This window comes from Rousettus aegyptiacus, unplaced genomic scaffold (genome assembly GCF_014176215.1).
Source record: "Rousettus aegyptiacus isolate mRouAeg1 unplaced genomic scaffold, mRouAeg1.p scaffold_m13_p_11, whole genome shotgun sequence".
NCBI classification, from domain to species: domain Eukaryota; kingdom Metazoa; phylum Chordata; class Mammalia; order Chiroptera; family Pteropodidae; genus Rousettus; species Rousettus aegyptiacus.
Window position 1 is genome coordinate 11,864,993 of NW_023416286.1, and position 13,152 is coordinate 11,878,144.

At 36.5% G+C, this 13,152-nt stretch overlaps 1 protein-coding gene across 2 annotated transcripts in view; it reads right to left on the reverse strand.

Moving 5' to 3' along the window:
* Window positions 1-5,109: 5,109 nt before the first annotated feature.
* The window catches only part of SMAD9 (SMAD family member 9), a 66,237-nt gene continuing 58,194 nt past the window's right edge, over window positions 5,110-13,152 (reverse strand). For both annotated transcript variants that reach the window (XM_016132784.2, XM_016132783.2), the window contains one exon: window positions 5,110-10,842. In XM_016132784.2, coding sequence (XP_015988270.1) covers window positions 10,699-10,842 — 144 coding nt within the window. In that variant the 3' untranslated portion in view covers window positions 5,110-10,698. The remainder of the gene's footprint in view (window positions 10,843-13,152) is intronic.

Sequence of the window (13,152 nt, forward strand, 5' to 3'; positions counted from 1 at the left end):
ATTATATACATATACTACTTCTTTACCTAATCATCCATTAAAGGACACTCGGGATGTTTCCACATCTTGGCTATTACAAATAAAGTTGCCAGGAACATACAGGTGCATATATCTTTATAAATAAGTATTTTCAAATTTTGGGGGTGTATACCCAGAAGAGGGACTGCTAGGAGATGGTAGCCCTATTCTTAATTTTTTGAGGAACCTCCATACCATTTCCATAGTGGCTATACCAATTTACATTCCCACCAGGAGTGTATGAGAGTTCCCTTTTCTTCACTTCCTCTCCACTTATTATGTCCTGTCTTATTGATAATAGCCATTCTACCAGGTATGAGGTGGTATTTTATTGTAGTTTTGATTTGCATTTCCCTTATTATTAGTGATGTTGAGTATCTTTTCATATATCTGCTGGCCATCTCTATGTCCTCCTTGGAAAAGTGTCCTTTTGGGTTCTCTACACATTTTCAATCAGATCGTTTGTTTCTTCTGTTGTTATTGAGTTGTATGAATTCTTTAGATATTTCGGATATTAACCCCTTCTCAGAGGTATCATTTGCAAATATCTTTTATTCGGTTGGCTGCCTTTTTGTTTTGTTGATGGTTTTTTTTGCTGTGCAGAAGTTTTTAGTTTGATATAGTCCCCCTGATTTTTACTTTTAATTCCCTTGTCTGTGAGATCAAGTTCACAACAACCCCCTTCTGAGACCAAGGTTCATAAGTTTAGTGCCTATGTTCTCTTGTATGTATTTTATTATTTCAGATCTTATATTCAAGTTTTTAATCCATTTTGAATTAATTTTTTGTGTGTGCTGTCAGATAGCAGTCTAGTTTTATTCTTTTGCATATGGCTGTCCAGTTTTCCCAACACCATTTATTGAAAAGACTTTCTTTCCTTCTCCATTTATATTCTTGGCTCCTTTGTTGAAAATTATTTGCCCATATATGTGTGCTTTATTTTTGGGCTCTCAATTCTGTTCCATTGGTCTGTGTGTCTGTTTTTCTGTCAATACCATACTGTTTTGATTATGGTAGCTTTGAAATATAGTTTGAAGTCAGGGAGTGTGATCTCTCCAGCTTTGTTCTTTTGTCTCAGAATTGCTTTGGCTATTTGGAGTCTTTTGTGGTTCCATACAAATCTGAGGATTTTTTGTTCTATTTCTGTGAGAAATGTTATTGGGATTTTGATAGGGACAGCATTAAATCTGTATATTGCTTTAGGTAATATGGACACTTTAGCAGCTAATTCTTCCATTGAATTCTTCCAATGAATATCTTTTCATAGTTTTGTGTCTTCTTCAGTATCTTTCAATAACGTCTTATAGTTTTCAGTTTACAGGTCCTTCTCTTCCTTCCTTGGGTTCATTCTTAGGTATTCTTTTTGTTGCGATTGTAAATGGGATTCTTTCCTTCATTTTTCTTTTTGATATTTTGTTGTTAATACATAAAAATACAACACATTTTTGTACATTGATTTTGTTATCTGCAGCTTTACTGTATTTATTGTTTCTAACAGTTTTTTTGATGGTCTTTAGTGTTTTCTATATGTAGAATCATGTCATCTGCAAATAGTGACAGTTTTACTTCTTCATTCCAATTTGGATAACTTTTATTTATTTTTGTTACCTAATTGTCTGGCTAGGACTTCCAGTACTAGTTTAAAAACAATAGTGAGAGCTGGCATCCTTAACTTGTTCTTGTCCTCCTTGGAAAAGTGTCCTTTTGGGTTCTTTGAGGAAAGCTTTCAGTTTTTCACCTTTGAGTATGATGTTAGCTGAGGGTTTCTCATATATGGCATTTATTATGTTGAGGTACTTTTCTTCTTGTACCAATTGTACTGAGTGCTTTTGTCATAAACACGTTATAACTTATCAAATGCGTTTTCTGCATCTATTGAGATGACTATATGATTTTTATTCTTCATTTTATTAATGTGGTGTATCATGCTGATTGATTTGGAGTTGTTGAATAATCCTTGCATGCCTGGAATAAATCCCACCTGTTTGTGAAATATAATTCTTTTAATGTTTTGTTGTATTTGATTTGCTAGTGTTTTGTTTAGTATTTTTTTCATGTATGTTCATCAGAGATACTGGCTTGTAATTTTCTTTTTGTGTGATATCCTTCCTGGTTGTGGGAAATTGTTCGCCTTGTAATATGAAATAGAGAGTATTCTCTCCTCTTCATTTTTTTGGAAAAGGTTGAGAAGGATTGGTAGTAAACCTTTGAATATTTGATAGAATTCACCAGTGAATTCATCTGGTCCTGGGCTTTTGTTTTTTGGGAGGTTTATAAATTTCTGTTTCAATTTCCTTGGTGGTGATTAGTCTATTTAGGTTTTCCAGTTCTTCATGATTCAGTCTAGGAAGGCTGTATACTCTAAGAATTTGTTCATTTCATCTAGGTTATCAAATTTGGTAGCCTTAGCCTTTCATAGTATTCTTGCATAATCCTTTTTATTTCTGTGGTGTCAGTTTTAACTTCTCTTTCATTTCTGATTGTATTTATTTAAGTCCTCTCTCTTCTATACTTAGTACGTCTAGCCAGAAGTTTGTCAATTCTCAAAGAACCAGATCTTTGTTTCATTATTTTTTTCTATTATCTTTTTCTTCCCTGTTGCATTTATTTCCACTCTGATTTTTATTATTTCCTTCCTTCTATTGACTTAGGGCTTTGTCTGTTTTTCGTTCTCTACTTCTTTAAGATGTAATGTTAGATTGTTGAATTTGTTTGTTTGTTTATTGAGGTAGCCTGTAATATATAGCTTTTGCTATATCCCCCAAGTTTTGGTGTGTCATATTTTCATTTTCATTTGTCTCTATGTATCTTTTGATTTCTTTTATTTCTTCTTTGACCCAGTAGTTGTTCAGTATCATATTGTTTAATCTCCATTTATTGTGCGTTTTCCTGCTTTCTTCTTGTAGTTAATTTCCAGTTTCATACCATTGTGGTAAAAAAATATGCTTGGTATGATTTCAGTCTTCTTAAATTTATTGAAGCTAGTTTTGTGTCCCAACATATGGTCTATCCTTGAGAATATTCTGTGTGAACTTGAGAAGAAAGTGTATTCTTTTGTTTTGGGATGGAAAGTTCTAGAAATTGTCAGTTACATCCATTTGGTCTAATGTGTCATTTAAGGCTGATATTGTCTCTTGACTTTCTGTGTGGATGATCTATCCATTGCTGTGAGCAGAGCATTCAGGTCCTCTACTATAATTGTATTTTTGTCAATTTCTGTAGGCCTGTTAGTATTTGCTTCATTTATTTTGGTGCTCCCAATTTGAGTATATATATATATATATATATATATATATATATATAGAGTTATTTCTTGATGAATTGTTTTGTCATTATAAAATGTCCATCTTTGTCTCTTGTTACCATTTTTATCTTGAAATCTACTTTGTCTGATATAAGTATGGCTATATCCATTTTCCTCTGGATGCCATTTGCTTGGAGTATCACCTTCTATCCATTCACCTGGAGCCTATGTTTGTCTTTGGAGCTGAGATGAGTCTCCTGCAGGACACATATAGTTGGTTCTTGTTTTTTGAACCACTCTGTGCCTTTTGATTAATGAATTCAGTCTATTTACCGATTATTGATATATGAGGACTTAATACAGCCATTTAATCTTTTGGGTTTTGGTTGCTCTGTATCTCTGTTATTTCTTTTCCCTTGTGTTTCTGTCTGCTATTTTTAATTTGGTTGTTTTCTATAATTTTTTCCCCTCTGTTTCCTCTTTGTGTTTCATGTCTCCTACAATCATCCTTTTCCTTCTGATTATGTCTTATCTTCATTCACCTGTACACATTCGATCCTTTTCCTCCTCCCCTTTTATGTTTTTATTGTACAAATTATTCTTTTATGTTGTGTATTCATTATTAGATTGAAGTAGTTGCTTTTAATACCTTTTCCCAATATAGCCCTTTATGTTATAATTGTTTAATATCCTGTTCTCAAGTAGAGTTGCAATTACCTATTTCTGTCTGTCTGTTAGTGATCTTACTCAAAATTTTGGATACTTTTGTCTTTTTATTTCTGATAGAAGAGCTCCTTTCAACATTTCTTATAATGCAGGTCTCTGTGATGGTAAATTCTCTCAGCTTTTGTTTTTCTGGGAAAGCCTCTATTTCTTCTTCATATCTAATGGACAGTTTTGCTAGATAAATTATCCTTAGCTGATGGTTCCTCTCTTTAATATGTTGAAATTTTCCTTCTACTCTCTTTTGGCTTATAATGGTTCTACTAAAAAATCTGATGATTATCTCACGGGGTTTCCTTTGTAAGTTACAGTCTTTCCCCCTACCCCCTGATACTTTGAGAATTGTCATTAATTTTTTTCTTTGTCATTAATTTTTGATAGTCTTAATAAAATGTGTCTTGGAGAAGTTCATTTTGCATTGAGATAATTAGGCATTCTGTTAAATAGGCTAGCTTCTTGTATTCTAAAGTCCAGTTCTTTCCATAAGTTTGAGATAGTCTCATCAATTATTACTTTGAATAGGCTTTCTGTTCCCTTCTCTTCTCTTTCTGGTATACTCATTATCTTTATGTTTTGCTTTCTAATATAGTCGGATAGTTCTCAGAGTTCTTTCACTTTTTTTTTTAACTCTTAGTTATTGCTTTTCTTCCTCCCGGGTCATTCTAGGTTTCTATCTTAATGTTCACTAGTTATGTCTTACATCTGCTCTGTTATTTCCAGTGATCTCCAATGCATACTTCATCTCGTTTATTAAGTTCTTTGGCCCCAGAATTTGTTTGGTTCTTTTTTATAGTTTCAGTCTCCTTAGTAAAGTACTCCTTTTGTTCATTAATTCTCTTCAAGTTCATTGATCTGAGTTTTCTTGACTCTCATTATATTTCTTCATAACTGCAACTGTAAATTCTGACATTTAAATTGCAGTCTTCCATGACTCTGGATTTGGTTTCTGGAGACTTTTCTTTTCTGTAGTTCCATGTTACCTTGGTTATTTATGGTACTGATGGTTTGGTTCTCTGCCTGCACATTTGAGGTAGTGAACTTTTCTTGATATTGTTTTGCTATTAACAATTCAGCAGATTGACAGGTAGAGTACTTTGTTTTCCAGTAGATGGTGCTATAGCACGTTTTTTGTTTGGTTGGTTTTATTTTTCTTTCTCTTACCAGTGCTATTTGTGCCTCTGGGATCATGAAGAGGTTTCACTTCTATTGAGGAAAATACCACATACCCACTGGTGAGGTGGGTGTCCCCTCTGTGACCAATTTGCCTCAGTTACTGGGCATCACCTCCATAGTGGGGGAATGTGGCAGGTGGGAACTGGCTTTGCAGATTCTCAGCACTGCTTTCTTGTTGCTAATGGCCCTGCCGCATTGCTGGAGGTGTCCCCGCTACCTCTATTGGGCTCTGTCAGGATGGGCAGGGCAAGTTCTCAATTTCGAAGCTCTGTCTCCCTGCTACCAATAGCTGCTGGCACCTCTGTGCTGTTTAAAGTGTCACATCACCAGGTTCTGATGCAATCAGAGGATGGAAGGGAGTTGCCTTTCCTGGGAGGGAAACTACCTCTATGCCTCTTACATTCCAGGCCACAGTATGAGGGGCTGCAGTAGAACTTCACCACCACCACATTCTCTAGGGCTGTGATGGGTGCACAGCTGTGTCTCACCACTATTTCTCTCCTTCCCCCATCCTGCCTCCCCTACTCCTAATAAGCCCACCTTCAGATGCACTGATGTGTGGATCTCTCAGGCATGTTTGTGTTGAGCAGGGTATCCTTCATTGTGTTATAGTTGTCCAACTTGTAGATTTAATGGGAGAAATAAAGAGTCTTCTCACTGCGTTGTGATGCTTATGTCACTCCCTTATGACTTGCTTAATAACATTCTTTTCTCTAGCTTACTTTAAGAATACAGCGCATAATACATATAACACACAAAATATGTGCTAATCAACTCTTTGTTACTGGTAAGGTTTCTGGTCAACAGAAGGCTATAAGTAGTTAAGTTTTGGGGAAATCAAAAGTTATATGCAGATTTTTAACTACACAGGGATTGGTACCCCTGCATTGTTCAAGGGTCAACTATATTTCCAAATGAAATTATAAGCATGCTTCTCTCATCCCCATTAGTTGCAACATGGTCACTGGACATGCAGTTGGAGACTTGCAATTATTTTTATTTTGAAGAGAAGGAATTAAATATTTGCTGACTTTTAAAAAGGGAAATTTGGAAAAAATACCATTTCTGCCTTTACAATGTAAACCAACATGCCTTTCTAAACAAACAGTAGCTGGCTAATGAACATAAACAGATATAATCCTTGCCCTTAAAGAGCTCCTTGCCTGATAGAGAGGTGGATAAGTAAACAGTGTGCTGAAGGAATTGATAAATGATCATTGATGAGCACAACTTATGGAACTACAGAGAAATGGCATCTAACCTGGTTTAGGAATGTCTGGAATGACTTGCTAAGGGAAGTGATGGGTAGGAAAACAAGTTGGGTTGACCTTCCTGGGAACCCACCCAGGGCCTGATGGGAATGTCATTCCTTGGTTCTCCAGCAACCTGTCAAACCGATAGCACACTGACCTTTATTGGTTTACTTGTTCATCTTCCCCCACAAACTGGTAAGTTTCTTTAAGGCAGGAACTGTGTTGTCATTGTTATTGCAGTGCCCACTTAGTCATAGCTGATGCATAAGAACCGTCTGATAAACATGTGAAGTTTCTGCGACAATGAAAATACTCTAAGATGGACTAATGTTTATGTCTATACCATGATATATTTAAAATCTGTACTAGTTAGTGTTTGAAATGCCAATACCAAATATTAGACGTAAGAATAGAGTCAGGAACCATGGGAGATGAAGACTAATAAGACACAATCACTGCCCTTGATAAACTTAGAGCTTAAATTGGAGGGTGCTTGATCTCCACCTATAAATAACTTAGAATAGCTTGTCTTTCATTTGCTTATATACTGGAACTTCACAAAATATTTTTGAAAAAGAGTTCTATTTCTTAAAAAAAAAAAAGGAAAGGAAAAGGAAAAAAACCTTGATAAAGTTACTAAGAAGGCTGTTTCCTCACTAGTTTTCTTTAGCACTTTTCTGATAGGTAATATGTAGCAAAGTACAGATGTTTACAATAATATTGTTCATTCTTTCTTATTACTGCAGTATTACTTAATAATTTGCTACTATTTAGGAAAAAAGCTTCTCTGCATATCCTCTCTAGAGTTACAGCAAAGTACTTTCAAGATTCTACATTTAATGCCAGTTATCCCAGATGTTGAATTTAAAATCATTACCTAATTTCTCTATAGCATGTGGACTTTAAAAAACATTCTATTTTCAAAATGAGATAGTTCAAGATCATCCTAGGGACCCACATGCAGCAAATCTTGCTGTGAGGTTTGCAGGGGAAAATGAGCCCAAAGCCCCATAGGTACAATATTCTTTATTATAAACATTCAGATAACAGTGTAAGTGTGCATTTGAAGGACAGCTGAAGCCTAGATATTACAATCAAAAGTATTACTTCAACAGGAATAGTTTCCTTTGTTTTGTTTTACATTAATTTGAACTTATTCTCAATATACACCAGGATCACCAAATCTTGTCATACAATTTAGCTGTTAAATCATAATAGGGAAAGACAAATTTTGGAATGCGTGTTATATTTAGTTCTATTTACTGAATATACACACCAAATATTCAGGACACACTGAAGTCAAGCAGGTGCTTGAAGTCTAGCAAACTCTATTTAGAAAATGTTCATGTTGTTGTCATGGGGTATTCGGTTCCTTTGAAGTCAAATGAAAAAGGGATTCTGAATGCTAGGTTGTATTCCAACCTTTCCTGATTTATACTGAGTGTTAAAAAAAAAAAAAAAAGTAAATGCATGGAACAATGACATCTCTATAGTTCCAAAGCACTGGCAGGTATTAAAATATCATCTAACTAAAGCTTTTCAAATCTCAATTTTTTATCAAAAAAAAAAAAAAAAGGCTTGAACAACAGGATAAATGTCCTGGGTCTTGTGACCAGACCAAAATGTTATCTTCTTTATTGCACAACTCTTGTCCATGGCAACCTTAGACATGTATGGCATCACTGACACATTTAATGGCTTAGCACATCCCGTGTGCTAGTCATCCTATAAAAGAATGGTATTACATTTTTTTCAGATTGTCTTCCTCAAGGAATGAATGTGAATGAGCACATTTAGAAGTCTAAAATCAAAAACTGCATTACAACTTTTGACAACTCTACCAAAATTTTTTGACTCTAGCAAAAATTTTAAAAGGCTCATTAAAATGTGACTGTTACAATGACTGAAGGGTTAATTTCACATTGATTAGAAAACCCCTAAATTTCACACATATCCTAATAATACAGGCATTTGGTGAGACATGACTGATGATGATGCATATGTACCACTTTAATCATTTATTTTTCAAAGAAATAATTCAGGTGCACTGGAATAATTAAAAAATAATTTAAAAATCCAATTTTTTAAAATGTCATTTATAAACAACCAGTTCTGATGAATCTGTGAAGGTGTAAGATAATCAGAGGATGATTTTGATCAAGAAAGATATGTTTGATCTTCTGGAGCAAAAACCACGTGTGCTTGCTGCTCTCTCGAGGAACGATACTCAGATGAGGAAGACTCATCATGTGAACGCTTTTTCCCAGGAAAGGGGAGATGGAGAAGAGAAGCAAGGGATGAAAGAAAAACAACTTTGAAGGATGAAAGAAAAGTGGCATTTATCCAAGAAAGACTTCATCCATTACCTGATTGCTCAGAAGAGAGAAGTCTTAAAATAGAGATAATTAAATCGATTACATTTTTCTCAAGCTAAAGAAAGCTCATATATTTCGTTTTGTTTTACAAGTTCTGAAACATGAAGATGTCTGCACAGATTTATTATCAGACTCAGCTCCAGAGGGCTGGGCTGCCTCTGGCTAACATCTGATTACACAGTACCTAACACTGTACCTGGCACAAACAGGTGCACAAAACATAGCTGATGAACTAATAAACTACGGGGTTTTCTACACACTAAATGGGCCACTTAATATTCATGTAAAAATCTAATATTTATTTTCTATTGTATATATGAAAGTTTCTATTAGATAACACTAGTCATCACAAGAGATGACAGTAGTAGCTCACTCCTATCTTTTTCACATGATAATTTCTACCCTGAATACAATTGAACAAGAAACAACTACTGTATACAATAATGCTAGAAAGAGTTGACATAAATTGTATAAATGAAGAAATCTTAAATTGCTGAAGTACCATCTATTACAAGCATAATTACCTTCTTAAATTGCACACTTTTAAGAGGGTGTGAAATATTTTTCCAAGCAACGCAGTGTTTATTGGGTGGGAAATATATATATGTATATGAAACTACTTAGAAATTTGGAGGATTTTCCTCTATCATCTAAGGGTAAATAAGAACGGATTTTTAATAATGTATATTTTTAAATGTCCTATTATTCAGTCCCACTGTTCCCCAGAAATTATAGAGATTGTGAAATTATTATCACTTTACTTGGGAAGTTAGCTTTATAAGAGGCTACCAGGTTTGACCAATAGGTAATTTATTCAATAGAAACACTAAGTTAAATAATTCATAAATTTGATCCCAGCAATGTGTCTTGATTTTTTTAAGTCTTCACTATTATTTTAGTAACCTGTAAATAGTTGATATTTGCCAACAGGTGAGGAAAATATGGCAAAAGGAAGACCCTCACCTAGAGACTTTTAATGTGGGAATGTGAGAAAGTATAAGTAAACATATAATGCTTTTGTCCAACCCTCTTATTTTACCGGCTTCTTCTTAGCACAGGACTTTCAAATGTGGTCTCAGAGGTCGCCGTGCAGACTGAGAAGTCACAGGACTGCTGCACTAATAACCAGGAAACAGGAACCTGATTTCCTGTGTGGAAAGCGGGAATCTCCCTGGGCGATTCTGGGACTAAGTTCTCATCTTACTTTGCAATTTGGGAATATAGCTCATTTCATGATATTTTCATATTTATCTTGCCATATTACACTTATTTTGTTTACAGTGGTAGATTATGAGGCAACATGACTTCGGCTTCACAGTTTCTTTCTTTTCCAATCACAGTTTAAAATGGTACCATTTATATGAGCACAATAGTCCAGCTATAGTTATTTCAATTTTAGAAATAACAAAGTTTATGTAGCTTATTTTACATAATTGTATAAGCTTAATTTTTTTATTGCCAATAGTACTAACAGTGACATTACTTAAATTATGTGAGTTTGACTGCTATAGTGCTGCTAGTACCTGATTTTAGCTATATAAAAAGTTTTAATATTTTTCTGGTATGCCATACAACATGTCTTATAATGACATGGCTAAATAAATGACATGGCTACCTTTTATTCTGCTGACACCTTTCAAATACTATTGACACAGTTGCCTTTTGTTTGTATCTTCTTACAGAAGAAGCTGCCTCTTATATCATAGGCACAAAAAAACTGCTTTTCTAATTGCACTGTACTGACACCAGGCTAACTCGAAAGCACAAACCAAATGGTGATAAAATAGATGAGTATATATTATATGTATATACACATGTACTTAGACACTTTAATTAGTTGCAAATCTGAACTGATATCAGCCACTGCCTGCAATAGCATCTATTCCATAGAATGTGGATTAAGACATGACTATTAAGACACTGAGGAAATTGGGTTATGTGGAGAGCCCATCTGAGTCAGAACTTTATCCAACCACTGCAGTGGCCCGTGAAGATGGATCTCAATCCAGCAGGGGGTGCTCGTGACATCCTGGCGATGATACTCAGCTCCCCAACCCTGCAAAGCAAGAGTGAAGCCAAGAGTGATTGTGTCAGACTTAACTGTTAGCCTCGAGAGCGGAGGCGGAGCTTAGTGGAACCAGAACGCATGCATTGGAGCCCGTCCTTAGACCCTGTCTGAGGTCTGCGGGAGCGCGACCTGCACCTTCTTCTAAGCACACAACTTCTGCACCGACCAGACACCCTGGTCTAAATCAATGTCTTGCCTCTGGGTTCACAGCTGACTACACGGCCCTAGAGATGTTCTGGGTTCTAGTCACAGTGGAAACACCAGAAAATCGTTTTCCCTTCCCCAAGGGGAGAAACTCAACCTTGCAGTCACCCCCTTTGCTGAAGACAGTGTTTAGCACACATGGTTTCTGGAGACCAGTGATGGATCTGAGAATTGTAAAGAGAGAGAACTGGAGGGTGCTCATGGTTATTCGGGATTGATTGACAAAGTGTGTGTCTCTTCTCTCTCTCTGGCTTACTTTTGGCAGTTTCCCATTTATTACCACTCATAGGAGAGGAAGCGAGCAAACAAACAAACAAATGGGTATGTTTTTCTCTATATATTATACATCAACGAAAAGTTATTTTTAAAATAAAGAGAGATCAAGTCAAACAAATTAGTTTTGTAATTGGGAATACTGATTCTCTGTAGTGTTATTTAAAATTTTGATTTCAAACAACCACGCTGCCTGAACAAACTTTACATTCATGTCCAGGAACCTCAAATGGACTTTTGATGCATCCTGAAAACCACAGGATACTCCCCAGGCCCTTTGCTCTCCCACCCCCCACTCTCTTACCCAAATGAATACCTCACCTCCTCCCCCACCCTACCTACAACAGATGATCTTTCCAATTTTAATGAAAGAAATGAAGCAATCAGAAGAGAATTTCCACAGCGCCTGCTCCCACGGACTCTGTCTTTCCATCTCTTATGTCTTTCCAAATAAGCTGGTCCATCCACTTGTGCATAAGACTCATGCATCTCCCCAGGGACAGCATTCCAGGAACTCTCCCTGTTCTCTCCTGCAGTCCTCCGCTATCTATGGGATCATTCCCATCAATGTACAAACATACTGAAATATTCCCCATCTTCAAAATACTCCTCTTGGTCCTAGACCTCCACAGATTACTGACCTATGTCTTTGATCCCCTTTCTAGCAAAAACCTTCAAAAAGAGTCATCTATACTAAAATTAATGACTGGCTCTCGGTCTTGTCACTTGGGCAGTATTAGATTTACCTCATCCTTGCTCCTCCTCAATGCACTTTCTTCTTTGGCTTACAAAGGACCTTTCTTTCTTAGTTTTATCACTCCTTTCTAGTTGCACATTCTGTTTTCTTTGCAGGTTCTTTTTCTTCTCTATCATCTTTTAACATTGAAATGTTCCAGGGCCCCATCCGAGAAACTCTTATCCTCTCTGTTTAACCTCAAACTGTTGGTGTTTGCATCCAGGCTCATGGAGTTCCACAGTGTCCATACACTGACAATTCCTAAATTTACATCTCTACCCAGACTTCTCTCCCCAAGTCCAGATTTGTACCTCTAACTGCCTACTCGGCATCTCCACTTGTATGTGACAGACACCCCAAAGTCATTCTCAGTAAAACCGAACTCTTAATCATGCATTCAAACCTCATCCACCTGCACCTTCGCCATCTCCACTGCTGGCAACTTTGTCTAACTCCTCTTTCTCATATCCCTCATTAAATTCACCTTCACAATTCAGAACGCTTCCCCTTCTCACAAACTTCTACTGGACCTCTCCCGGTAGGAGCAACCATCACCTCTCATCTGAAATCTGCAATAGCCTCTTGATTGGTCTCCCTACTTCCAACCTTGCCTGCGTAACATCTGTTCACATAGCAATTATAGTGAGCCTTTAAAAATCTAAGTCAGATCATGAAAATCCTCTGCTCACATCCCTGGAATGGCTCCCCTTCTCTTTAGAGTAAAAGCTGAAACCTTTAAGTATTACAAAGCAGTAATCTGGTCCCCTGGTACTGCTCTGACCTCGCCTCCCCTTGCTCATTACGTTCCAGTCACATCGCCTCTTGCCGTAGGCCTTGATCTTTGGTATGTCTACTGCTCTTCCCCTAGATATCTCTATGACTAACTCCTTAACCTCTTTCAAGTCTTTGCTGATGTTACCTCTTCAATGAGACTTGCCTGCCCACCTAAAACTTGTACTTCACCCCTACCCCAGCTCTGCAATTCCCTTTGCCCTGCTCCACGTTTTCACTTCCCATTCAATTTCTTGATTATAGCTATTGTTTACTGTCTGTCTCTCCATCCTAGAATATTGATTCCATGAGGG